We start from the raw sequence: 24471 nt of genomic DNA on the forward strand, positions 1-24471 counted from the left end.
TGATTCTGTAGGTCTGGGATGGGAGTCTGAAATGTGCATTTGTAACAAGTTCCCAGAGAGTGCTGATCCTGCTGGTGAAGGAAGCGTGCTTTGGAAACCACTGCCTTAACTATTCCTTACCCCCGGGGGCCCCCTGCTGGGCTCAGGAGGAACGCTTCTGTCCCGGCCGCGTAGTCTTACTAGGGGCAGAAATAGACCTGAGTGGTAGTGGCTCTCAATGCCGGCTGCCCGTCAGAACCATTCAGGGAGCTTTGAACAACCTGAAGTACAGACGGCCACCCAGAGATGCTGACTAAAATCCGGGGCCACTTTCTTCCTGGTAATCACTGTTGCCCTCAGATCTTTATCATAGTTCCTCTGTACCCTGCCCTGACTTTTGGCTGGGGAAGTGATGGTATCTAGTAGCTAAGGAGGCGAGGGCCCCGCTCTGGAAGACGAAGTGGGGCTGTATGCCTGTGGAGAAGTCAAGAACTCACTTCCAGTTCTTGCCTCCCTGCAGAGTGGGCACATGCCTGCCGTGCGGGTTTGGGATGTGGCAGAGCACAGCCAGGTGGCCGAGCTGCAGGAGCACAAGTACGGTGTGGCTTGTGTGGCCTTCTCTCCTAGCGCCAAATACATTGTCTCTGTGGGCTACCAGTATGACATGATCGTCAAGGTGTGGGCCTGGAAGGTGAGTGGCTGGGTGGGGTGGCCTGGCAGCCTCACAGGGGTCAAGTGTCAGCTGGGGAGGCAAGAGACTGCTGACCTGCACTGCTCCATTCCACCCCACTGAACCATTCTCATTCTAGAAAGTTATTTGAAGCAGAAAAGAGCAATTGTGTGGCCAAGCATGTTGGTTGAAGGGGCTAGCTTTATGCCTTCAAGGACTTCTGCAGGAAACGAATCTTTTCAGCTCCTCTAGAAAGGGATTATTTCCCCACCCCTCTTTTTCTGGCCAGTAAATTCTGGAAAGAAACACTTTTTCAAGTACAAATTCTAATTCTCCTCCATTGTCTGAGTCACTGTCTTCTTAGCTCCAAGAGACAGAGCCTTGATTCTTCCTTTGGCATCCCCTCCAGAAAAACACTGTGGCGGCCTCCAACAAGGTGTCCAGTCGGGTGACAGCAGCGTCCTTCTCTGAGGATTGCAGCTACTTTGTCACTGCAGGCAACCGGCACATCAAATTCTGGTATCTCGATGACAGCAAGACCTCAAAGGTGAGCTGCTGAAGCTGGGAGTAGCCACCAAGGCCCCTGGCAGGGCCTGCCCAGCCCACCCCAGGAGACTCTGCCCCACTTGGGCCTCTCTCTGCATTCCCAGCAGTCATGCAGAAGTTTTGGATGAGCCAGATGCTGTCTGGGCTGAGGAGTAGGCCCAAAGAGCAAGGAGGTGCTGGAGGCGTCCCCTGTACTCTCCTAGGGCCTAGTTTCCAGGGGCAGGCTCCGGGGTGGATGGGGGTGTAACAGTGGTGTGCCTCCACAGGTGAATGCCACTGTGCCCTTGCTGGGCCGCTCAGGGCTGCTGGGAGAGCTACGGAACAACCTATTCACTGATGTGGCCCGTGGCAGAGGAAAGAAGGCGGACAGTACCTTCTGCGTCACGTCCTCAGGGCTGCTGTGCGAGTTCAGTGATCGAAGGCTTTTGGACAAGTGGGTGGAGCTGAGGGTAAGTACCTCCGTCCCCAGGGGTAGGGTCTGCTCATGTCTCAGCTCAGGGGAGAACTAGTGCCCAGGGCTTCAGACTAGGGGCTGGTCCCTTGTGCATACGGGAGATTCCCAGGAGAACGAAGCTTGGGGGAGCTAGAGCTTGGCCCATTTCCAGCCCTTGGTGATCTGTATAACTGCCTCCTCTCTGCTCTTTCTGTCTCTTTCTCCTGCTTTCCTCTTCCGCTCAGAACATAGACAGCTTCACAGTAAGTGGTGCCTGCACCTTCCTCTCTTTCTCATGCTGTTTCTTTCTCTTCACTGGGCTTTTCCTACTGGATCCTCTGGTGCCTAGAAGAATCCTCGATTCCTAATCCCTGGCTGGACAGGGCTGAGGGGCTCAGAACAGGGCAGCTGGGCGGCTTTTCCCTTGCCCCTGCCTTGGCCGGTCCCTCCTCTTGGCAGGTGGCTGTTGATGGGTGGGGAGGAGAGAAGACTGAGTGGGCAGGTGGCCTTGCTGAGCTGAGCTGCTCTGCCCACAGACCACAGTGGCCCACTGCATCTCTGTGAGCCAAGACTACATCTTCTGTGGCTGTGCCGATGGCACCGTGCGCCTTTTCAACCCCTCTAACCTGCACTTCCTTAGCACCTTGCCCCGACCCCATGCTCTGGGGACAGACATTGCTAGCATCACCGAGGCCAGGTGAGCTACGTGGGCCCCCCTTCCTCCATTTGTAGCCTTATCCCTGCCCAGTCTTTCTTGTCAGTGCCTCAGGGAGCAGGTGAAGAGTGTATTGATGCCCCAAAGATTATTGGGAACACCTCTTTAGACAGAAGAATTTGGGTTTATCGGTACTTGTTGCAACCAAGGAGACCCCACCCCATGGAGAACTGTGGAGAGTCTCAGTAAGTGGGTGTTAGGAGGGACATATGGGATTTGGGTTTGCGTTGGGTGATTTTAGGAATCGTTCAAGGGATTGAAGTATTCTGGTTGGATGCTGTCAGGAACTAGGGGCGATTCTGCAGTGGAACATCTTGTTAATTTATCTAAGAGGTGAAGGAAAGGTAGGGGGCTAAAGCTGTGTTTGGTCAAGAAGCCGCCAGCAGTCATGTAGATGGGAAAGGCGGTGTTTGATCATTGTCATGGTTCGTTGTGGTTTGTATGGTGATCTTGTTTTTATCTGTGCACAGAGTAGTCTTGTTTTTGTTTTGCCCCATCACAGCCATAGAAGTACCTTGTCTAACGTTGGTGTTCTGTGAAGCTGTGTTCATCCGAACACCATGGCCCAGCAGCTAGTGCTGGGTCAGGTTCCTGCTGATGGCTAATAGGGGCTCCTTTCTTCTCTCAAGCAACTACTTCCAAACCTGCAGGTCCAGGGAGGGCTCCTCACACACTGCTCCTTGCATTGTGGATTGGCTTCTCTTTTCATTCCCTTCAGTCTGACCAGTGTGCCCTGTCCTCTCCCTACAGTCGCCTCTTCTCTGGAGTGGCGAATGGCAGGTATCCAGACACCATTGCCTTGACCTTTGATCCTACTAATGAGTGGCTGTCTTGTGTGTACAACGATCATAGCATTTATGTTTGGGATGTGAGGGACCCCAAGAAAGTGGGCAAGGTGTACTCGGCTCTGTATCATTCTTCCTGCGTCTGGAGTGTGGAGGTATGTGGGCTGGCTGGCTGGCTGGAGACTGGCCAGGTTGGCTGGGATACCATTTTGAGGACAGAAAGTAGGGATCCCCAAGTATAATCTTAGATTCCTGCTGCCTCCCTGTTTCTCCAGTGACCTCCCTGGGATAGATCCTGGGGACTGAGTTTGAATGTTACAGGCTTCCCCAGTGTGCTCCATCCTTAGTTTTGCCTCAGTCATCTTGGACAAGTTATTGAATTTGACCAAGCCTCAGTTTCCTCACCTGTAAAATGGTGTACTTGATTCACCTAATTGTTCTAAGAATAAAATGAAATAATGTAAGTGGGAGACATAGAAGAGTGCCTGATATATAGTGGGTGCTTCCCCTTGGTCATGTTGAAGGGTATATACCAGTTATGTATGGCCTGTGACAGGCACTGGGCTAAGTCCTGGCCACCATTCCCTCTTTCGTCCCATTCCCTTCCATCTCCTTGGGTAGGCAGAGGACTGCTCCCGAATGGAGGTCTGATTGTGTTCCCTCGGCCCCTTCAGGTCTACCCCGAGGTGAAGGATAGTAACCAGGCCTGCCTGCCCCCCAGTTCCTTTATTACCTGCTCCTCAGACAACACCATCCGCCTGTGGAACACAGAGAGCTCCGGGGTGCATGGCTCCACCCTCCACCGAAACATCCTCAGCAGTGTGAGCCCTGAGGCTGTGGGGCCCCGCTTCACCCTCAGTGCCCCCATCCCCACAGCTATTGCACCTTGTTACTGGGAACTGGGTCCCTAGGCCTTGGCCTTCCAGCCTTCATTTGGCTGTGCTCTGTGGTCCAAGGGTTTGTTTTGCTCAGCTTTCTTGCCCCTTGCAGCTGTACTGGTCAGGCCTGCCTCATCCACCTTTTCTAACCTGTTCCACTAGGACCTCATTAAAATCATCTATGTGGATGGGAACACCCAGGCCCTGCTGGACACAGAGCTGCCTGGAGGAGACAAAGCTGATGCATCCCTGTTGGATCCCCGCATGGGCATCCGCTCGGTGTGTGTCAGCCCCAATGGACAGCATCTAGCATCAGGGGACTGTATGGGCACACTTAGGTAATGCCAGGTCCTGGGTGGGTACTGACTGCCTCTCGTGGTGCAGAGTTGGGTATTTAGAACTTTAGGGAGGGTTTGGCTCGAAAAGATTGGGCAACAAGATACTTATTTACAAGGCAAAGATAATAACTTCACAATGAGTAAACCTAGCAGAAATCATCTTCACCAAGTGATCAAGGTTAACATCCTCATATCAACATCATTAAGCCCATAATAGGATGTACTAAGAAGGATGTGACATTGTTTCTGTGCTATTCTTACCAAGAATGCATAAACTCAATATAGGTGTGAGAAAACATCCGACAAACTCACATTGAGGTACATACCACAGAGTAACTGATCAATACTCTTCAAAAGCATCAAGATCATGAAAAGTAAGGAAAGACTAGAGAACTGTTACAGACCACAGAAGTCTAAGGAGAAGTAACTAAATGCAATTTGGATTCTGGATAGGATCTAGAGTCAAGAAAAAGGACATAGTAGGAAAACTGGTGAAATTTGAGTAAGGTCTCTAATTAATAGTATTGTGCCAACATAAATTTCCTAGTTTTGATAATTGCAGTATTGTTATGTAAGATGTTCACATTAGGGAAAGCTGGGTAAGGGAAATATAGACGCTGTCTGTTCTTTCAGCAACTTTTCTCTAAGCCTAAAAGTTCAAAAAAAGGAAAAAGGAGGAGAAAATGTAGCAGAGGAGGGGGCGTGAGTCCTTCCTGCGGCCTGGCCATGGCCTCTTCCTACCTCTCCTCATCTTTGCAGGGTGCACGAACTTCAGTCCCTGAGTGAGATGCTGAAGGTGGAGGCCCATGACTCTGAGATTCTGTGCCTGGAGTATTCTAAGCCAGACACAGGTCAGGAGAATGCCCGGAATGGCACAGGGCTCCTCCAGTCCTGCCGGCGCCACTTATATCTGTCCCGGCTCTTGGACGTGGGGTCGGTAATCTTTGGATCATTGGTGTCTTTGCTGGTTTAGAGGAAGACAGCTCTGTCCTTGCTCCGTGGTTCACATGGCTTGGGGATATGGGGCTCAGTTCCCTCGGGGCTCTTTGCCAGGCCCAGATAAGGACTGTTCAGGGCACTCATGGGCTGATGGAGTTCTTTCATCCCCAGGTCTGAAACTGCTAGCATCGGCGAGCCGGGACCGGCTGATCCACGTGCTGGATGCCGGGCGGGAGTACAGCCTACAGCAGATGCTGGACGAACACTCATCCTCCATCACTGCTGTCAAGTTTGCAGGTGCGGGCAGGGTGAATGAGACACATCCTGCCACTCTCACCCCTGCTGCCATCTGCCTCCCACCTCCATGAGAAGGGTCTGCCAGTCGTCGGGGAGTGTTGGACAGCAGCTGGGAGGCCTGGAGCTGGTTGGGAAGATAGGTGGAACAGAGACTCTCAGTGCTGGGACTTGAGCCAACCAGGTTGGACTGAGGATAAGGAGACAGGAAAACCTGGGTTTCCAGGTTTAATTTAGTTGGTTTTCCCTGGCATGTAGAGTAGCTTGATGGGGGATCTCATGGAGCGAAGGTGGGAGGCAGGCTGCTCCCGTGTGGTGAGAACAGTGGGAACAGCTGGGCTTCCCTCCTTCATAGCCAGTGATGGGCAAGTCCGCATGATCAGCTGTGGAGCAGACAAGAGCATCTACTTCCGCACTGCGCAGAAGGTGAGGGCACTGGGCTTTCCTGAGAGGGGCGGGGCAGGGCGGGGTCTGCCATTCCCTGCCTAAGGTTACAAGAGGTGAAGGGAGGCGCAAGTAGGGCTCTTGGGGCCTGGTGAGGCATTTGGGTGTGGGCCTGCCCACATGCTCCACCCCTGCAGTCTGGAGATGGAGTGCAGTTCACACGGACACACCACGTGGTGCGGAAGACGACCCTCTATGACATGGATGTGGAGCCCAGCTGGAAGTACATGGCTATCAGCTGCCAGGACCGAAATATTCGGTGGGCGTCCCCTCCTCAGACTCTGCCCACATTCCTTCATCGCCCTACGGGGTCAGCTCTGTGCAGCTAAGTTCCCACATCTGTCGTTCTGTACAGGACTTTGTACCCCCTTGAGCCTACAGTACTTTGCTTCACCCGAGAGGTGGTAGCCTGTTTGCTGCTGGGGGTAGCTCCCAGAGAGCGTAGACTGGGAGTGAAAGCTGGCATTTCCATCCCCCAGGCGTGTTCCACCTTCACCACCTCCTCATGAGAAAGAGACTATGTTTCTTACAGGATATTTAACATCAGCAGTGGAAAGCAGAAGAAGCTGTTTAAAGGATCACAGGGTGAGGACGGCACACTCATTAAGGTAAGGACCCAGAGGGGGTACTGGACAGGTGCTGGGGGACAGAGTGGTGCTGGGTGGGAGGGACTGGTACTTCCCATGTCCTCCAGCTGCACACCCTGCTACTCCTCAGGTGCAGACAGACCCCTCAGGGATCTACATTGCCACCAGCTGTTCTGACAAGAATCTCTCCATTCTTGACTTCTCCTCAGGCGAGTGCGTGGCCACCATGTTTGGCCACTCAGGTGAGTGTAGCCTGAATCCCCGAGTAGAAGCTGATACCTGCGTAAACCTGAGTGAGTTCCACCCCTGGAGCTTCACTCTTCTATTAGTTTCTTGGGACCCGCAGAGCTACCTATCCCTACCCTGCAGCCAACCCCCGTGTCCACTGTTGGGATGGAGAGGACTTGGTTGGGAATTTAAGGTGGCTTATAGACCGTATTCTTTGTTCTTCACAGAGATTGTCACTGGCATGAAATTTAGTAATGATTGTAAACATCTCATCTCTGTGTCTGGGGACAGGTGAGCAGCTTCCCTGAGAGGCAGATTCTTACTCTGCCACAGCACCCTGCCCTCCCCTCTCTCCATTTCAGTGATGTCTCTGGGAAGTGGGGTTAACAGGGATAGCTCTTGGCTGTGCTTGACCTGAAGTGGAGGGTGACTCTGGTCTCCTTGCCATCCATGGATAAGGGGAACGAATGGCGCTAGCCATTCTACCTGCTCCTCCTTCAGCCAACTGTGTGGCTTTACCCCAGCTGCATATTTGTGTGGCGCCTGAGCTCTGAGATGACCATCAGCATGAGGCAGCGTCTGGCCGAGTTGTGCCAGCGTCGGCGGGACGGCAAGCAGCAAGGACCATCCTCTCCCCAAAAGGCTTCTGGACCCAACCGGTGAGAACAGAATGTGGGCAAGTGATAGGTGGGTGTGCAGATGGCTTGCTGGGACCTCACTGCACTTCCTCCATGCTTTGGGCCTGCCATTCAGCAACTCTGTCTCCCAAAACCTTACCTCTCACACAAGGATCCATGATGTCAGCCTCTTCCCCCTGTTGAGTCTCCTCTCCCCCCATTGAGTCTCCTCTTCCCCTCATTGAGTCTCCTCTTCCTTCTTCCCCCATTGAGCCTCCTCTCCCCCTATTGAGTCTCCTCTCCCCATGCCCTTCCTTGTCTCGGACTCAGGCACCAGGCCCCATCGATGCTGTCTCCTGGACCAGCTCTCTCATCAGACAGTGACAAGGAGGGAGAAGATGAGGGGACTGAAGAAGAACTTCCAGCACTGCCCGTTCTTGCCAAGAGTACCAAGAAGGCACTGGGTCTGTGGCAGTTGGGTGTGGGGGCAGACAGGCCCTAGTTGGTATAATGGCTAGATATGGTTTTTCTGAGACTGTGGGGTGAGAGCAGTGTGAGCTGAGGAAACTGAGGCATCATTGTGGCCACACAGGGTATGGGCTGATGGGGCCAGGGCTCCAGGGTTGGGTTGGTGGGGGGCAGGAGACACTTCCTCTGACTGCCTGTTTCTGTCTAGCCTCGGTCCCCAGCCCAGCCTTGCCCCGAAGCCTGTCCCACTGGGAGATGAGTCGGGTGAGTCGCCATTGTTAAAATGTCCTTCCAAGGTTAGAGGAGGCAAAGGGAGCTGTGAGAACAGGGCTCCCTGGGCCTGGTAGGGTACTGGGGCATGGGGTCTGCCCACATGCTGCACTCCTGTGTCCAAGGAAGGCCTTGTCAGGGAAGTTGAAGCAGCTGGGCCGGTCCTGGGTGCGGGGTGAAGAAAGCCCAGGTATTTCCTTCCTGTGGACCAGATGGGGTGGATGGAGCACAGGGTCAGTCAGCACTGGGGAGGTGGGGCACTTGTTCAGCTGCCTGGTGCCTGGAAGTAAATATCATCAGAGAAGAGCTCAAGGTGGAGAGGACAAAGGACCCCTAAGCCAGATAGTTAGAACTAAAATGCAGGAAATCAAGGATCCAAAGAGCGGAGATCTGGACAAACAGTTCTAAAGACCCCGGTTAGGAGGTAAGCGGAGAACTTCCAGAATAGTTAGAGGGAAAAGGCCATGAGGGGACCCATAACTCAGCGACTGCCCTGGGGTGGCCAAAGGGGGATCAAGGTGTTCAGAGCAAGTTCCCAAGCACCAGTACCTTCCGTTGTCAGCAACAGTTTCACAGAGTGATGATGCTGTGGTGTCTCTGGAGCACCCTGACCGGGCCAGGGGTCTCAGGCCTGGGCTATAGGTTTGTCCTTGGTGCTGTGAAGGGACTTTGGGGCCCCCAGCTATTGGAGTGATTGGGGTAGAGAGGCAAAAGGAGTGGTTGGGGTAGACAGGCAGAAGTGGCCTTTGCCCTGGGCTGGGTTTCTTGGGGGACTCTTGGTAGTAAGTGGTTGCTGCTGGGGCTGTCCTCAGAGTAGGAGACTTTGAGAGACCCCCAGCTCTGAGGCATCCATGATACCAGGTGAAGGCTGAGACTAGGGGTTCCTGTGCCAGAGGATGCGGAATGCAGCTAAGAGCATGAACTCTGGAGCCAGACTGACCTGCAGGCCACTTACTGTCTGTGGGACGCAGACTGGTCACTTAAGCCCCCTGTGCTTCAGTCTCCTCATCTGTAAAACAAGGATTATACTAGTGCCCATTTCAAAAGGTTGCTGTGAGGATGAAGTGAGCTAGTATGTGTAGTGTGCCAGGCACATAGTAAGGGATATGTGGATATTTGTTGATCTTACTGTGTGGTTGTTGTTACTCCTCCCCCACCCCCTACCTCCCACCAGGCACAGGAGTCCGTGGGGTTCCTGGACCCAGCTCCTGCAGCCAACCCAGGACCCAGAAGAAGAGGGCGCTGGGTTCAGCCAGGTGTGGAACTGAGCGTTAGATCCATGCTGGATCTGCGGCAGCTGGAAACACTGGCCCCAAGCCTGCAGGACCCTAGCCAGGACTCGCTGGCCATCATCCCATCTGGTCCCAGGAAGCATGGGCAGCAGGCCCTTGAGACTTCACTCACTAGCCAGGTAAGCCTGCTTTCTCCCAGCTCTCTAGAGAGTTCCAAGGGGCCTTAGGCAGCCTTTGCCACCAGCTGGGACCTGAGCACTGGTCCAGCTATGCTTGCTCTGCCCCTGTGGCACATGGGTAACCTGAACTGCAAAGCCAGGATGGGGGTGGCTGGGCTGTATGGTTTGGTCATCAGGATAGGCAGGGGAGGGGTTGGGGTAGAGAGGCAAAAGTGGCCTTTGCCCTGGGCTGGGTTTCTTGGAGGACTCTTGGTATTAAGTGGTAGCTGGAGGTTGGCAGCTCAGAGTGCTAATATAGTTCATCGAGAAGCTCACATCAGCAACTGGAGGCCAGCCTGGCTTCTCGATGTCTGTCTTTCAGCTTCCCCTTGAATGAGTGCACACCGCATCCTTACTCACCTCCACCTCTTCTCCAAGGGGAGGGTTGGCCCCCAGGATACTCAGGGCTTACCCCCCAGCTACCACTGCCTCATCTGTCACCTCTGCTCTGTTAACATCCCTTTGTGTGTTCCCAGAATGAAAAGCCCCCTCGGCCTCAGGCTTCCCAACCTTGTTCCTATCCCCATATTATCCGATTATTGTCACAAGAGGAAGGGGTCTTTGCCCAAGATCTGGAACCTGCACCCATTGAAGACGGTATTGTCTACCCGGAGCCGAGTGACAGCCCCACCATGGATACCAGGCAAGGATCCTGCCCTAGCCAGACCTCGTGCCCCCGTCTTCCCCTCCCTATGAGTGTTCTTTAGTCGAGGGAGGGTTGGCCCCCAGGATGCTCAGGGCTTTCCTTCCAGCTCACCACTGCCTCATCCCTCACCCTGATCACACACAGGCAGGAGTCCAGCGGGGCTGCTGCCTACCCCTGCTCACTGCCTTTTCTTCTCCCTGCTGGAATCCTGGCAGTGAGTTCCAGGTGCAGGCTCCAGCCCGGGGAACTCTGGGAAGAGTGTACCCAGGCAGCAGGAGCTCAGAAAAGCACAGCCCTGACAGTGCCTGCTCTGTGGATTACAGCAGCAGCTGCCTTTCCAGCCCCGAGCACCCCACTGAAGGTGAGGCTGTAGCCTGGAGGGAGGGGCCATGGGGGGTGGGGCCTGGAGGTGGGTGGGGAGGCTCTGGCAACAGATGGGTGCAGTGCGATGCCTCTCTCCCCTCCCCACACCCAGACTCTGAGAGCACGGAGCCCCTCAGTGTGGATGGCATCTCCTCAGACCTTGAAGAGCCAGCTGAGGGCGATGAAGAAGAGGAAGAAGAGGAGGGAGACGTGGGCCCCTATGGGCTACAGGAGGGCAGCCCCCAGACTCCAGACCAGGAGCAGTTTCTAAAACAGCACTTTGAGACTCTGGCCAGTGGAGCTGCTCCAGGTGTGGTCAGAGGGCCAGCATTTAGTGCCTGCAATTTGCCCTTCTCCCCTCCTTGCCTACCTGAGAGGAGGGTCCCAGGGTATAGGCTGTGGCTGGGGGTCTCAAGGAGGCAAAATCTGGGGCAAGGGCTTGGTTTTTGCCCCAATTCATCATTTCTCTGACCTTGGTAGGGGCCCCAGTGCAGGTGCCAGAGAGGTCAGAGTCTCGGAGTATCTCTTCACGATTCCTGTTGCAAGTACAGACCCGCCCACTCAGGTACAGAGGCCCCCTACCCCCAGCAGCAGCTCCGGCTCTCCTGGCCTCCCAGGGCTGCTGCCCTCTCCTCTCCAGTGTTCTGTCTCTCCATGTGCGGGGTGTTTTGCACTCCCGGTTTTGGGCTAACTGGCCTTTCCCCAGCCCTATCTGGCTTTGTGCTTGTCCTCTCCTAGTGCCCTGGTGCTATGAGTTTCTCGCCATTTTGGCAGGGAGGAGCATTGAGCCTTCTCTGGGCCTTCTCCCACATTTCCTCCCTGTAGGGAACCATCCCCGTCCTCCTCAAGCCTGGCACTGATGTCGAGACCAGCCCAGGTGCCACAGGCATCTGGTGAGCAGCCGAGAGGCAATGGTGCCAATCCCCCTGGAGCACCCCCGGAGGTGGAACCGTCCTCTGGCAACCCCAGCCCCCAGCAGGCAGCCTCTGTGCTGTTGCCACGATGCCATCTCAGCCCTGACAGTAGCTGGGCTCCCAAGAGAGTGGCCACAGCCAGCCCCTTTTCTGGACTCCAGAAGGCCCAGTCTGTGCACAGTCTGGTGCCACAGGGTGAGGAGCCTGATGGGTTCAGTGCCAGGGTGCAGGGTGTATGGAACACATGTACATGCTGGAGGAGGGAGGGCCTGGTGTGGCCCTGATGTGCCACTGTGCTGGCCACTAGGTGTCCCTTAATGGGCATGTGGAGGGGAACAGCAGCTCTTCGGGATTGGGTGTTGGCACCTGGGATGCCTTCCTCAACACCTGACCTGTTTATACCTCTGTCTCCTTTGCAGAAAGAGATGAGGCCAGTCTGCAGGCCCCTTCACCAGGTGCACTGCTCTCTCAGGAGATGGAAGCTCAGGATGGTCTGGGCTCCCTGCCCCCAGCTGATGGCCGTCCGTCTCGGCCTCACTCCTATCAGAACCCCACCACCAGTTCCATGGCCAAGATATCCCGCAGTATCTCTGTTGGGGAGAACCTGGGCCTGGTGGCTGAACCTCAAGCTCATGCCCCCATCCGAGTCTCACCACTCAGCAAGCTGGCCCTGCCCAGCCGGGCTCACCTGGTCCTGGACATCCCCAAACCACTGCCTGAACGTCCTACCCTGGCTGCATTCTCTCCTGTCACCAAAGGCCGGGCCCCTGGTGAGGCAGAAAAGCCTGGCTTCCCGGTGGGCCTAGGAAAAGCTCACAGTACAACTGAGAGATGGGCCTGTTTGGGGGAGGGCCCCACTCCCAAGCCTAGGACAGAGTGCCAGGCTCATCCTGGGCCCAGCAGCCCCTGTGCCCAGCAACTGCCAGTCAGCAGCCTCTTCCAAGGCCCTGAAAACTTGCAGCCCCCACCCCCTGAGAAGACTCCCAACCCCATGGAATGCACCAAGCCAGGGGCAGCCCTGAGCCAGGACTCAGGTGTGCACAGCTCCCCAGCTCTCATCTCCTGCCCCATCCTTACTCTCCCCTCTCTGTTGGCCGCTGTCTGGCTCCATCCCATTTCTGTGGGTACAGCTTCTGGTGTTTCTTGTCCTGTCTGCTCCTGTCGCAGGTCCGTAAGTCACACCCCTGATGGTGAGACCCTCCTGCTAACCTTCATGACTTCCTTGTGACTCACTTGCCCATTCAGTGGCTTCTGAACTTGGGGCTGGCCGTCTCCTCTGGACCTTGTTTGTGTGGTGTTGGGGAGGCCGTTGGAAGAGAAGCCAAGAGGAAGGGACTGAGGGCAAGTGGGGGGTGCAATGCTGAGGGCTAGGTCTCTCCCGCTCTGAGTGTCTTGGGTGCGGAGGCCTGAAAGGGCTACATGTTGGGCCTCACTGAGCTGTATCCGTCTCTTTCAGAGCCAGCGGTGAGCCTGGAGCAGTGTGAGCAGCTGGTGGCAGAGCTCCGCGGCAGCGTGCGCCAGGCCGTGCGGCTCTACCACTCGGTGGGTGTTAGGTGCCCCCCGGCAGGAGGGCGAGCACGTCAGTAGTGCTGGGTGTTTCGGATAACCATGTCCAGAACGGTATGCTAAGGCTCTTGTGCTGACAGGATGGCACACTCAAGAACATCTTGGGCAGCATAGGTGAGGGGGTTAGAGGCCAGGCTAGCCTCTTGTACCGGGCACCTGCGGTCATTTCTGGTTAAGAGCTGGAGACTTCCCTCAGGAGGTGAGGCCTGAAGAGACCACACCTCCTAGTTGGCTCAGGACAATCCCAGTTTATGTCGTTGTCCCAGTGTAATTATTAATGGCATCCTTTTTCATATCCATGAATTATTTGGCCCCCTTAGACATAGGGGACAGTCCAAGAAGGCCCAAACTTTGAAAGAGAAAGCAGATTCTGCCGGAGTTGTCATAAGGAGTTGCTTATAAGATGTAGACGGTTCTGCAATCCAATGGGTTCCTCCTTGGGCGTCACCTCCAGAGTCTGCCTGCATCCCATGTTCCCTGGCCATACATGCTGATCTTGGCGGGTAGAGTTCCCAGCTAGTCCCTTCTGAGGCAGGCTGGACCCAGGTGGGGCCCCTCCCTTTTATATGTCTGTTGACAGGCTCCTCCACCTCACTTCTGGGGGTGCTGTTTCAGGTGGCTGGCTGCAAGATGCCCTCAGCAGAGCAAAGTCGGATTGCCCAGCTCCTCAGAGACACCTTCTCTTCAGTGCGACAGGAGCTGGAAGCTGTGGCTGGGGCAGTGCTGTCCAGCCCAGGCAGCAGCCCTGGGGCTGTGGGAGCCGAGCAGACACAGGCCCTGCTGGAGCAATACTCAGAACTGTTGCTTGGAGCCGTGGAACGGCGTATGGAACGCAAACTCTGAGTTCTGGAAGCCTGTCCCAAGTGAATGAATGCCCCAGCGATTCCAAACTGCAGCCCCTCTGCCACTCACCAAAACCTGCGGGGCTGCTTGGAGTGGAAAGTGGGGAGCAGTGTTCCGAGGCAAAGCAGCCTTCCCAGCCGCTCCTCATGGGGGGCGTGTATTTATTAATTTATTTCCCTGACTGTTGCCTCACTTCCTTGGAACTCCTGCCTCCACAGCCCCTCCGGTGGCAGGGACAGGTCTTGGGTCTTTGTCATCTTGGTGCTGTGAGAGGTAGGAGGGCAGCCTGCCCCATCTAGGAATCTGGGAAGGGCTGGCCCTCTCTTAGAAGCCATTTGAAATTACTGCAGGGATTAGCTCCCTGTGGTGGAGCATACACAGGGTACTCTGGGGTCCAGGTGAGGTGATGTGGTATTCAGTGCCCGTCAGCCAACTGTGGGCCTTCACCTCTACCTCCACTTCCCCTCTCACACCAGCTGCACTCCCCTGGCTGCCAGAGCAGGGTGGTTTTCCCCAATACCTGGCAGCTCAGAAAGGCAGAGCCATCTGGCCCTCCAGGGTGTCCCCAGCCATCAGGAGACTTGAGTTGGTATTTGGACCTGAGCCCGCACATTCCACTCCCATTCTCCCTCCAAGAGGGGCCCAGCGTTGTATTTCCCTGTGACCCCTTACTCTCCTGGCCAGAACTTGAGCCAGCTGTGGGACGTTGCTGCAGGACAGTAAGCCCTCACCTGGGCAAACATGAAGCTCTGGCCTCCTTTCCTCAGCCCCTTGTTCTTCCCTGTCCTCCACCCTGGACCCCAGCCGGCTGCTGGAGCCCAGAGGCCACCTTCTCCCTGCATCCTGAATGATGCTTAGTCAGAAGCCTGTGTTGGAACATCCCTCGTTTACAGGGCGCTGGCCTACCTCCTGAGGACCTCGGCCACAGATGAGATCACATACATGCACGTGCACACATGTACACACACACACCTACCTGCACAGCACGCCGTTGAGTGTTGGTTGCTAGAGTATCCGGCTGGCTGCTGTGTGCCTGGTCTCCTCACATCCTGCCTCAGCTTCACCACCCTGGCTTATGTGGAACACCTATCAGGGAGCAGAAGAGGGGTGCAGCACACTAAGTGAACCCAGATTCTGGATTCTTGGTGTCCACAGCCTAGCTGATACAAGATGGCCCATAGGACACCTGGTTTAGGTAGAAGGAGCCTCCTCAAAGGCAGTGCTGGGCACCCACGGGTGTGCTGGATACCGGAGTTTGAGAGGAGGGAGGAGGGAGGTGCTGGGACCAAAGGAGACACTAGAAAAGTGGTAGATGGGACATGTAAGTGGCAGAGGTGAGGGGATAGGTTAGAATGTAAAAGGGCAGTAATTAGGGGTGAGGGAAAGGAGATAGGGGACCCTAGGAGGTAGAGTGGGACCATGTCGTGAGGCAGTTGAAGAGTTGAGGAAAGGTTTTTCTGGGCCCTACTGCTCCCCTCTGCTGCAGGTAAGTCAGAGCAGCTTTACCACAGCTTCAGGCCACGAGAGCCCCTTCACCCGCCCTGCTGCGCCATAGGCAGACGCTTATAAAGAAATGGGTTCCGGGCCAGGTGTGGTGGCTCAAGCCTGTAATCCCAGCACTTTGGGAGGCCGAGGCGGGTGGATCACGAGGTCAGGTGATCCAGATCAGCCTGGCCAACATGGTGAAACCCTGTCTCTACTAAAAATAAAAAAATTAGCTGGGCGTGGTGGTGGGCGCCTGTAACCCCAGCTACTTGGGAGGTTTAGGCAGGAGAATCGCTTGAACCCTGGAGGTGGAGGTGGAGGTTGCAGTGAGCCGAGATCGCGCCATTGCACTCCAACCTAGGTGACAAAGCTACATGCCATCTCAAAAAAAAAAAAAAAAAAAAAAAAGGGGGTTACAGAAGGTTCCCAGCTCCGGGGCATCAGCCTGAGTGCGCTTGAGCTGCTCCAAACCTGGCCCTTCCCCACTCCTCTAGCATCGCCACCCGCATGGCCCTGGAACTCCCGCGGCGGCGGGGGCGGGCCCGTGCCTGCTGTGCCCCGACTTCCCACACCAGCCGCGCCCACCGCAGGTGGGACTCAGGTTCGACCTCTGGGCCAGGTCCTTCACGAGGAGGGAGCTACCCTTCGCCAGAAGTTTGTGAGAATGTGGCCGCCCTTTTCCTGCCCTCTGGCCTATGTGGGTGGGGGCCTCGTGGCCCGGCCGGCGCCCCGTCCCCTTCTGCATGTCTGAGGCCACCGGCGACCACCGCCCCACTCCAGATTTGCCCCCGCCCTGTTTTGAAAACCCCTTATTTATAACTTTTCTACTTTGTGCAGGTCGCGGCGCTTCCCGCCTCATCCTCGGCTGCATGGGGCGGGGGGGCTGTTTTTAACGTGCCCGTTTGTACTGATGCATGAACTTGTCAATAAACACAATTGTTTGTTAACCCTGGGATGCCGGCCAGTGGGGCAGGCCGAAGCGGGCGCTGCCGGTTGCTCCACCGCTTCGGTGGCAGAACCGGGTGTGCGTCCAGGGGCAGGACGGGGCGGGGTGCTGGGGGTGTGGCCTGCGGCGGGGGCCTCTGGAAGGGCGGGGCGAGAGTCTGGGGGTGTGGCCTGCGGCGGGGACTCCGGGGAGGGCGGGGCGAGTGCTTGGGGTGTGGCCTGCGGCGGGGACGCCGGGGAGAGAGGCGGGGTCTCGGCCGGCGCTGACGCAGTCATGGCGGAGGCGGCTTTGGAAGCCGTGCGGAGCGAGTTACGAGAATTCCCGGCCGCTGCAAGGGGTGAGTGGCTCTCCCACAGGCTGCGGCGATTTCCGAACACGGGAGGGGCCCTGGGATGCCGCTGACACCGGGGGCTCGGAACCTCGTGTGTGCGACTGCCCTGAGGCCCCGCTCGGGTTGCTCTTCTGTGGCAACCTGCTTCCCTTCTCCCGTGTTCGCGCGCTCCCGCGGCTTCCTGGGTGATTCTGTTCACGTGATTCCCAAGGCCCGGTGCCGTCTTGACCGTGGTCGCGGCGAAGCCCTGTGTTTCCTACAGTCTTGAGCAGCTTGCTGTTACCCTTGTTGAAAGCTCATGGAAGGCACACAGGTGGTGGTCGGATTCCTCCCCCACGTGCCCCACCTCCGACCTCAACTCCCTTGTCGCACTTTGGGAGGATTGCAGGCTGACCAAATGGTCCCTGGCTCTTCCCCTGCTTGGTTTTTATTCCTTTTCTTTCTTTCTCTCTTCCCTCCTTCCTTCTTTTTTCTATTTTTAAATGATGTCTTACCACTGAACAGCAACACAGGCTCATGTGTATGTGATGGGTGTGTAATATACAATGGTACGCAATGTAAATGAAGCAAGGTTCCCTCCCAGCCCCAGTTTGCATTCTTACAGAAAGATTGTTTATATCCGTGCACACACGACTTTTTACTTTTTTGTACAAATAGTAGCCTGCTAAACACACTCTTCTGCACCGTGTATGTTGGAGATCATTTCACATTCCTCTGCCTCAGTCTTTTTCACCTCTGTGTGCTAGTGCTGTATTCACTTAGTCATTTAGGTCATGTCCAATCCGTTGTTTTCAATAATGCTGCAACGAATACTTTGAGTATTGATTTGACAAATACTTATTCAGCCTCTCTGTGTGCCAGGCTCTGTTCAGTGTGTTTGAGATACATCACTGAACAAAACAAATCTGTCTTTTACAGTCTATGTCCTGTTACATTCTAAGTGAGAAGGTGGACAATTAACCACAGGTGTACTGAATGAGTACATTGTAGAGTAGAAGTAGGTTAGAAGGTAAGTGCAGGCAAAGCCTTCTGTGGGAGTGTGCCTGATGTGTTTAGGAAACAGTGAAGAAGCCAGTCTGCAGGAGCAGTGTCTTCTGCACATGTGTGAGTATGTTTGTTGGTTAAATTCTTTATATTTTTTGAGACAGGGTCTTACTCTGTCACACAGGCTGGAGTGCAGTGGCACGATCATAGCTCGCTGCACCTCGACCTCCCAGGTTCAAGAGATCCTCCTGCTTCAGCACCTGGGAGTAGCTGAGACTACAGGCATGCGCCACCACGCCTGGCTAATTTTTTTGAATTTTAGTAGAGACAAGGCTGGTCTCAGATTCCTCAAACAATCCTTCCACCTCAGCATTCCAAAGTTTTGGAACGCCATGGAACACATAAGCCACTGCTCCCAGCCTTGTTAAATTCTTAGCAGAGTTATGGGGCCAAAGCAATTGTTTGGATCCCTTTTGAAATTTTCTCACTTGGAAGCCCCAGGAGAGGAAAGCAGCCATTCTCTAAAGGAAATGGTGAGCAAGTAAAACAAATCCCTAATTGCAGAAGTCCAAAGGGTGAAAAAATGGCAGTTTCCATGTATTTTCAGAATCCCAGGCTGTGTGCAGTACTCACGCCTGTAATCCTAGCACTTCAGGAGACCAAGGTGGGAGGCATCTCTTGAGGCCAGGAGTTCAAGACCAGCGTGGGCAACATAGTGAGACACCATCGTGTGGTGGCATGTGCCTGTAGTCCCACCTCCTGAGGCAAGAGGATTGTTTGAGTCCAGTAGTTTTGATGACAGTGGCGGGGAGTTTGAAGCAGATGCTGTCATCATGCTGGCTGCAGTGGGGAGGCACGAGTTGGGCAGCAGACGCGGCTCTGGGAGCAGCAGTGGTGGTAGTGAGTCCCCTGTTCCCTGCATCCCCGAGGCAGCCGACTGCACCATCCCCACCCTCACATGGCTGGGCAGGACCTGCTCCTAAGCCCAGACCCTCTGCTGCAGCCTGAACCTCGCTCCCTCCCACATCCCAGAAGCCCGCGAGCACCCTGCCAAAGGTGCAGCTGGGACTTGTAGGGACTTGTACTTGTGAGTACAAAAATACTCACACATGTGCACAAAGATCCTGCTCCTGCAAACTGGCTTCTTCACTGTTTCCGGAACACAGGACTACTAGGCTCATTTGTTTGGGGTGGTCAGAGCTGCCATGCCATATGCGCCTTGCCCGCCGCCGCTGTGGGGAAAATGCGAAGAGGAGAGGCAGCTGGGGCCACATGTTCCACAGAGCTGGTGGGAACTGGGGACAAGTGGGAGCCCCACCCCTTCCAAGTTGGTGGAGTGGGAGCTCCCTAGGTGCAATTACAGCCACCCAAGCCAGGGCTGCAACTCAGGCACCCCTGTGCTCTTGGGAGCCAGGAGCAGGCAGGAGCCCCACCCTCCTAGGTGCAGCTGCAGCCTCCCAAGGTGCAGCTGCAGCCTCCCAAGCTGCAGCTGTGGACCCAGGCATGTCTGCACTTTTGGGGACCCCGGAAGGCCCCTTCCTGCTGCCGCAGGCTTGGAAGTGCCTGATCCTGCTGTCTGGCTTCTCCCCACTGTCAGCACCTGATCAGATCATGGAGCAAAGTTGAGGCCGAGCCTGGGTGCTATTGCAGCCTGGCTGGGTGTGTGAATGCTCTGGGCAGTGCTGACACACCAGCCCCCTGCCACTTTGGCCCCCTCTGGCCTTTGGGTGCCAACGAGCATGGGAGGGAGGCCAAGAGGGGCTGAGGGCAGCTCAGTGCTGGCCTGCAGGCACCCCTTGGCACAAACAGCTTGGGTGCCGTGAATGGTGGCAAGAGGCAGACAGGTTCCTGGGTGGAAGGTGGCGGGTCCCGGTGAAGCCCGACCTTCAAGCCAGGGAAGGCCTGAAGCCTGGGGGCTGGGCTGCCAGTTCCATGGACCGGAATGGGAACTTTTGGTGCTTTTTCCGGCCCACCCATGGCTGCCCATGGACCAATAGGCATGTACGTCCTCCCCTGTGAGACCCATAAAAAGCCCCTGACTCAGCCAGACCAGAAGAGACGATGGGACGACCAGCTGCGGGGAGGAGCTACCCTCTCTGCTGAGAGCTGGAGAGATGACAGGACAACCTGCCCACAGAGAGCAGCTACTCTAGCCAGGGAAGCAAGCAGGCATGCCAGCTCTTTCTTTTCCAGTATTCCTGGGCCCAGTGGGGTCTTCTCACTCAGTTACAATATTTGATCTAAGAACATTCACTTTCCAGCTGATCAGAAAGTAAAGGTGACTGGCATGGTGTGGCCGTGAGAGATGCAGTGTGACCTCAGAGGTGAACATCAGTGCCGGGACCATTTGGAGCAGGATGTGGTAACCACCAAGTGGAAACCATGGCCTTTTGGTTCGACCTAGAGCATGAATGTAGCAAAGCGAAGCCCTGTACACTTTATAAAAACCAGCAGAAAGACACTCCAGTCTGAGTGAGCAGCTGGAACAAAGGTACCACCTGAATAGAGGGTGTGTGGCAAGGGCAGGCACGAGACAGGAAATCAGACTGGAAGAGTAGGTTGGGCCTGGTCGTGCTTGCCAAGGCAGGCGGCATTCTCTAAGGAGCAGTGGTAAGCCGTCGAGGCATTTGTTGCTAGGGGTATGACGATATGAGATTGTATTTTCAGAAGATGACTGGGGCTATGATGATGAATGCTTTGGGAGGGAGTGGAATTAAGCCAGAGAAACCAGCTAGTTCACTACTGCAACCATCCAGCCAGGATACTGGAGACTTTCATTCAACATTAGGCAAATACTTGCTGAGCACATGCTGTGTGCTAGGTACTGTTCTGGGTCCCAGGGGTGCATCAGTGAACAGACAAGTGTCTCTGCCCTTGTGGAGTTCACATTCTAGCAAGGGTGAAAGAATGATAAACAGTTTATGTAGGTGAAATATATATATATATATATATATTTTTTTTTTTTTTTTTTGAGATAAAGTCTTGCTCTGTCACCCAGGCTGGAGTGCAGTGGCACGATGATAGCTCATTGCAGCCTCTACCTCTTGGACTCAAGTGATCCTCTGGCTTCAGCCTCTAGCGTAGCTGGGAGTATAGGTGCATGCCACCATGTCCAGTTAATTTTTAATTTTTTTGTAGAGATGGGGTCTCGCTACGTTGCCAAGGCTGGTCTTGACCTCCCGGCCTCAGCAATCCTTCTGCCTCTGCCTCCCAAAGTGCTGGGATTACAGACATGAGCTACCACGTCTAGCCCTAAAATATATAGCATGTTAGATGGTGAAGAATGCTAACGAGAAAAAATACAGAAAGGGATATAAAGATTTGCGGCAGGGGGACAGATTATAAATTTAGAAAGTATAGTCGGAGAAGGAAGTCTTATCAATGTGCTATTTGAGTGAGGACCCAAAGGAGGTAGCTGGAATGTGGATGCCAGCGGAGGAGAGGAGACGGTGGGTTTGAGAGACATAGGAGACAGAATCAACAGGACTTAGAGCCAACCAGTAGGATGACGGGAGTGAAGGAGAAAGCTGAGTCAAAAAGATTTTGATTAGAGGTGACACAGGGCCACTGTAGACCCCTGCGCAGGCGGCACACCATGCAGCCTGCCAAAGTGTACGTGGTGGCCCTGGGTGTCTGGAGACGGTGATGCTGTTCAGCAGGACCCAAACCATAGCCGAGCCCTTCCTTTTCCTCCATTGGTGTCATCTGGTAGTTTGTCTTCCCGGGTAAGAAGGTTGTAAATTTCTTAAGATGATGATTGTGTCATCCCTGATAGCCCCAGATTAGCCAAGCCAAGTGCTGAGCACATTCCAGGTGCTCAGTAAATGTCACTGTTAAAGGGGGCTTCCCAGAGCCACACAACACCCAGAATAGCCCGTGGCCGTGGGGCCTCAGCCTTACTCATTCTGGAGCTCCCAATGCCACTTCCATGGTGGCCTTTCCTGGTAGATGCTAGGAGGCTGGCCTCTCCAGGGTGGGAAGGCATAGGGTCCACTGTGCAGACACAGCCCCACAGGGGATTTGGCTTATGGGCTGGGTAGCAGCCTCTGGCCCTGTGGACGGTCAGGGCCCATGCTGGTGTGTGTGCGTGATGCTTTCTGCTTTCATTATTCCCTCCTCATCTTTCTATTACTGGTTGTCCAGGGTCCTTTGGTCACCAACGAGCATTTCCCAGTGACACAGCGCGGCCTTTCCGGGGAGGGCATCTCTTGGGCAGGGACTGGGTGCTGCAGACTTCAGCGCTTCCATCCCCTGTCTTCTTCTTTCTCTCAGAGCTCTGCATGCCTCTTGTTGTGCCCTACCTGGACAAACCCCCAACTCCGCTCCACTTCTACCGGGACTGGGTCTGCCCCAACAGGCCGTGCATCATCCGCAACGCTCTGCAGCACTGGCCGGCCCTCCAGAAGTGGTCCCTCCCCTATTTCAGGTGGGAGCTGCCCTGGGTTCAGGTGTGAGCAGTGATTACTGGCATCTGGGCATGGGCTGAGTGTCCATTCCTCTAGAGCCACAGTGGGCTCCACAGAGGTGAGTGTGGCCGTGACCCCCGATGGTTATGCGGATGCCGTGAGAGGGGACCGCTTCATGATGCCAGCTGAGCGCCGCCTGCCCCTGAGCTTCGTGCTGGATGTGCTGGAGGGCCGGGCCCAGCACCCTGGAGTCCTCTATGTGCAGAAGCAGTGCTCCAACCTGCCCACCGAGCTGCCCCAGCTGCTGCCTGATCTGGAATCCCATGTGCCCTGGGCCTCTGAAGCCCTGGGTGAGTGGAGGTGGGGTGGTCCTGGCCCTGGACAGGGAAGATATGGGAAGGAGGGGGTCAGCCTGTTTGCCCTTAGGTGATGACCTGGCCTATGGGCTTGGTCCCGTCAGCATCTGGTGCAGCTCACTGAATACATTCCCAGGCCTTGACTTAATCATAGATGAACTGCCAAAGATTGTTGTCCTTCCTTCTGCCCCAGGGAGGGAGGACCCCTTCCTCAAGATTTCCCAACCTCTGCCTCTTCTCCCTGACCCCTTTCTTGGGATTCTTCTGTGCTCACCCAGGTTTTGGCTCTGGCATCACTGGATGGCAGCTTTCCCCAGCCTGGCCTTCCTAACTTGCTCTCTGCCTTCTGCCCTGCAGGAAAGATGCCCGATGCTGTGAACTTCTGGCTGGGGGAGGCGGCTGCGGTGACTTCTTGTAGGTGTAAGGGGAATACAAAGGTGGGGAAGGAGCAGGTTGGGGCAGAGGGAGGGAAGACGAGGCCAGGAGTGGAGGGATGGCCCTGGGTGGAGGTTGGGCTGTTCTCTAAGATTTCTTTTGGCTTCTAGGACTCGGGCACCACAGAGGGTTTCCCCTGACAGCTGAGGTCGGGGAATGGACCCATGGCATTGGGGGCGGGTGCATTGTTTCTTCTAGACCCAAAGAAACCTCCCTGAAGGCCCGCTGGGCCAGGGGGTAAGTGTAGGAGAACTTTTCCTCTTGTTGAAGAGGAGACCAGGGCCTGGTGAGCATCAGGTCCCTGGTAGGCAGAGTTCCAGAATGCCCATCAGAGCCCCTGGCATCTCCAGCCCACTGGCTCTATGCGTGCTTCTCTTTTGTCATAGGCCGTCTTGGGGTGCAGGGCTCTCAGCATGATGGTTTGCCTCCTCCCGTGCCCCTGCCCTCCATACCCTGCCCCCGGGCCTTCTTTCTGTTGGCAGTGCACAAGGACCACTATGAGAACCTCTACTGCGTGGTCTCAGGAGAGAAGCATTTCCTGTTCCATCCGCCCAGTGACCGGCCCTTCATCCCCTATGGTAGGGGATGTGGCCTGCAGGGAGGGGCTGGGGAACAGCTGGCCCAAGGGGGAGGGAGGCAGCAAGAGCCTGGGAGGCCAGTTCCCAGGCCTGAGGTGTGGCTGTGGCATCCCCAGTGCACCAGGGCCCCTGATCCCCTTGCCCCTGCCCAGGGCTGGCTGGGGTGGAGGAGGGTCTGGCAAGTTCCAGGCTGTTTGCAATTCCCCCACACCCTTCTCCCTTGGGCTCCAGAGCTGTACAGGCCGGCAACCTACCAGCTAACTGAAGAGGGCACCTTTAAGGTGGTGGATGAAGAGGCCATGGAGAAGGTGTCTGTCCTGTTCTTGGGCTCTAGGGAGGGAGAAGGGCAGAAGCCTGGCTCTGAAGAGCAGGCACAAAAGATCTGGGGAGGTGGCACCTTGCTCTGAAAAGTCCCTAAGTCTGAGGCCTTTCAGTGCTGAGCCAAGCAGGGTCTGTGGTGTTGACCTTTGGAAGGGACAGAGCCTGAAGTCCTGGGGGGGTCTGGGGGGCTGCTCCCTGGCATCTGATGTGTTCCCAGGTGCCCTGGATCCCACTGGACCCCTTGGCGCCAGACCTAGCACGGTACCCTAGTTACAGTCAGGCCCAGGCCCTTCGCTGCACGGTGCGGGCCGGTGAGATGCTCTATCTGCCGGCTCTGTGGTTCCACCACGTCCAGCAGTCCCAGGGCTGCATCGCAGGTGAGGAGTTGCCCAGGCCGCCTGGGGACAGGCCCTGCCAAGGTCCAGCAGGGCCTCTGGGGGGAGGCTTGGGAGGCTCTAGGTCAGAAGAGGGATCTTCATGCTCAGATCCCCGTTCTTCCCACAGTGAATTTCTGGTATGACATGGAATACGACCTCAAGTATAGTTACTTCCAGCTGCTCGACTCCCTCACCAAGGCTTCAGGCCTTGACTGATGGAGCGCTGGTGAACACGACCAAGCACGCCTTGGGGGACGGGGCCAGCCCCTCCCTGGCCCG

At 55.6% G+C, this 24471-nt stretch overlaps 2 protein-coding genes across 4 annotated transcripts; both read left to right on the forward strand.

Annotated features, from left to right (window-relative positions):
* Positions 1-481: 481 nt before the first annotated feature.
* On the forward strand, positions 482-16405 carry LOC134758715 (mitogen-activated protein kinase-binding protein 1-like). The gene is made up of 26 exons (XM_063707366.1): positions 482-670; positions 1059-1196; positions 1462-1644; positions 2165-2325; positions 3094-3283; positions 3803-3949; positions 4169-4344; positions 5104-5195; positions 5455-5580; positions 5933-6003; positions 6159-6280; positions 6554-6629; positions 6739-6850; positions 7064-7127; positions 7361-7495; positions 7784-7917; positions 8130-8185; positions 9366-9602; positions 10118-10284; positions 10503-10648; positions 10763-10960; positions 11131-11215; positions 11476-11759; positions 11984-12598; positions 13021-13106; positions 13746-16405. The coding sequence occupies exons 1-26, from the start codon at positions 509-511 to the stop codon at positions 13971-13973; spliced, it is 4191 nt and encodes a 1396-aa protein (XP_063563436.1). The 5' UTR covers positions 482-508; the 3' UTR covers positions 13974-16405.
* A 185-nt stretch (positions 16406-16590) lies between these two features.
* LOC134758712 (bifunctional peptidase and (3S)-lysyl hydroxylase JMJD7-like) lies at positions 16591-24471 on the forward strand. 3 transcript variants are annotated; one of them, XM_063707358.1, is made up of 8 exons: positions 16591-16741; positions 21992-22145; positions 22222-22475; positions 22839-22895; positions 23399-23494; positions 23726-23802; positions 24033-24192; positions 24320-24471. In XM_063707358.1, exons 1-8 carry the CDS (start codon positions 16678-16680, stop codon positions 24406-24408), a joined length of 951 nt encoding a protein of 316 aa, XP_063563428.1. In that variant the 5' UTR covers positions 16591-16677; the 3' UTR covers positions 24409-24471. The 3 variants fall into 3 exon arrangements, with proteins under 3 accessions (XP_063563428.1, XP_063563432.1, XP_063563430.1); XM_063707362.1 differs by having other exon boundaries at positions 16660-16741; positions 22230-22475; XM_063707360.1 differs by lacking the exon at positions 16591-16741 and adding an exon at positions 19228-20210.

Source organism: Gorilla gorilla, chromosome 1 (assembly GCF_029281585.2).
Source record: "Gorilla gorilla gorilla isolate KB3781 chromosome 1, NHGRI_mGorGor1-v2.1_pri, whole genome shotgun sequence".
NCBI classification, from domain to species: domain Eukaryota; kingdom Metazoa; phylum Chordata; class Mammalia; order Primates; family Hominidae; genus Gorilla; species Gorilla gorilla.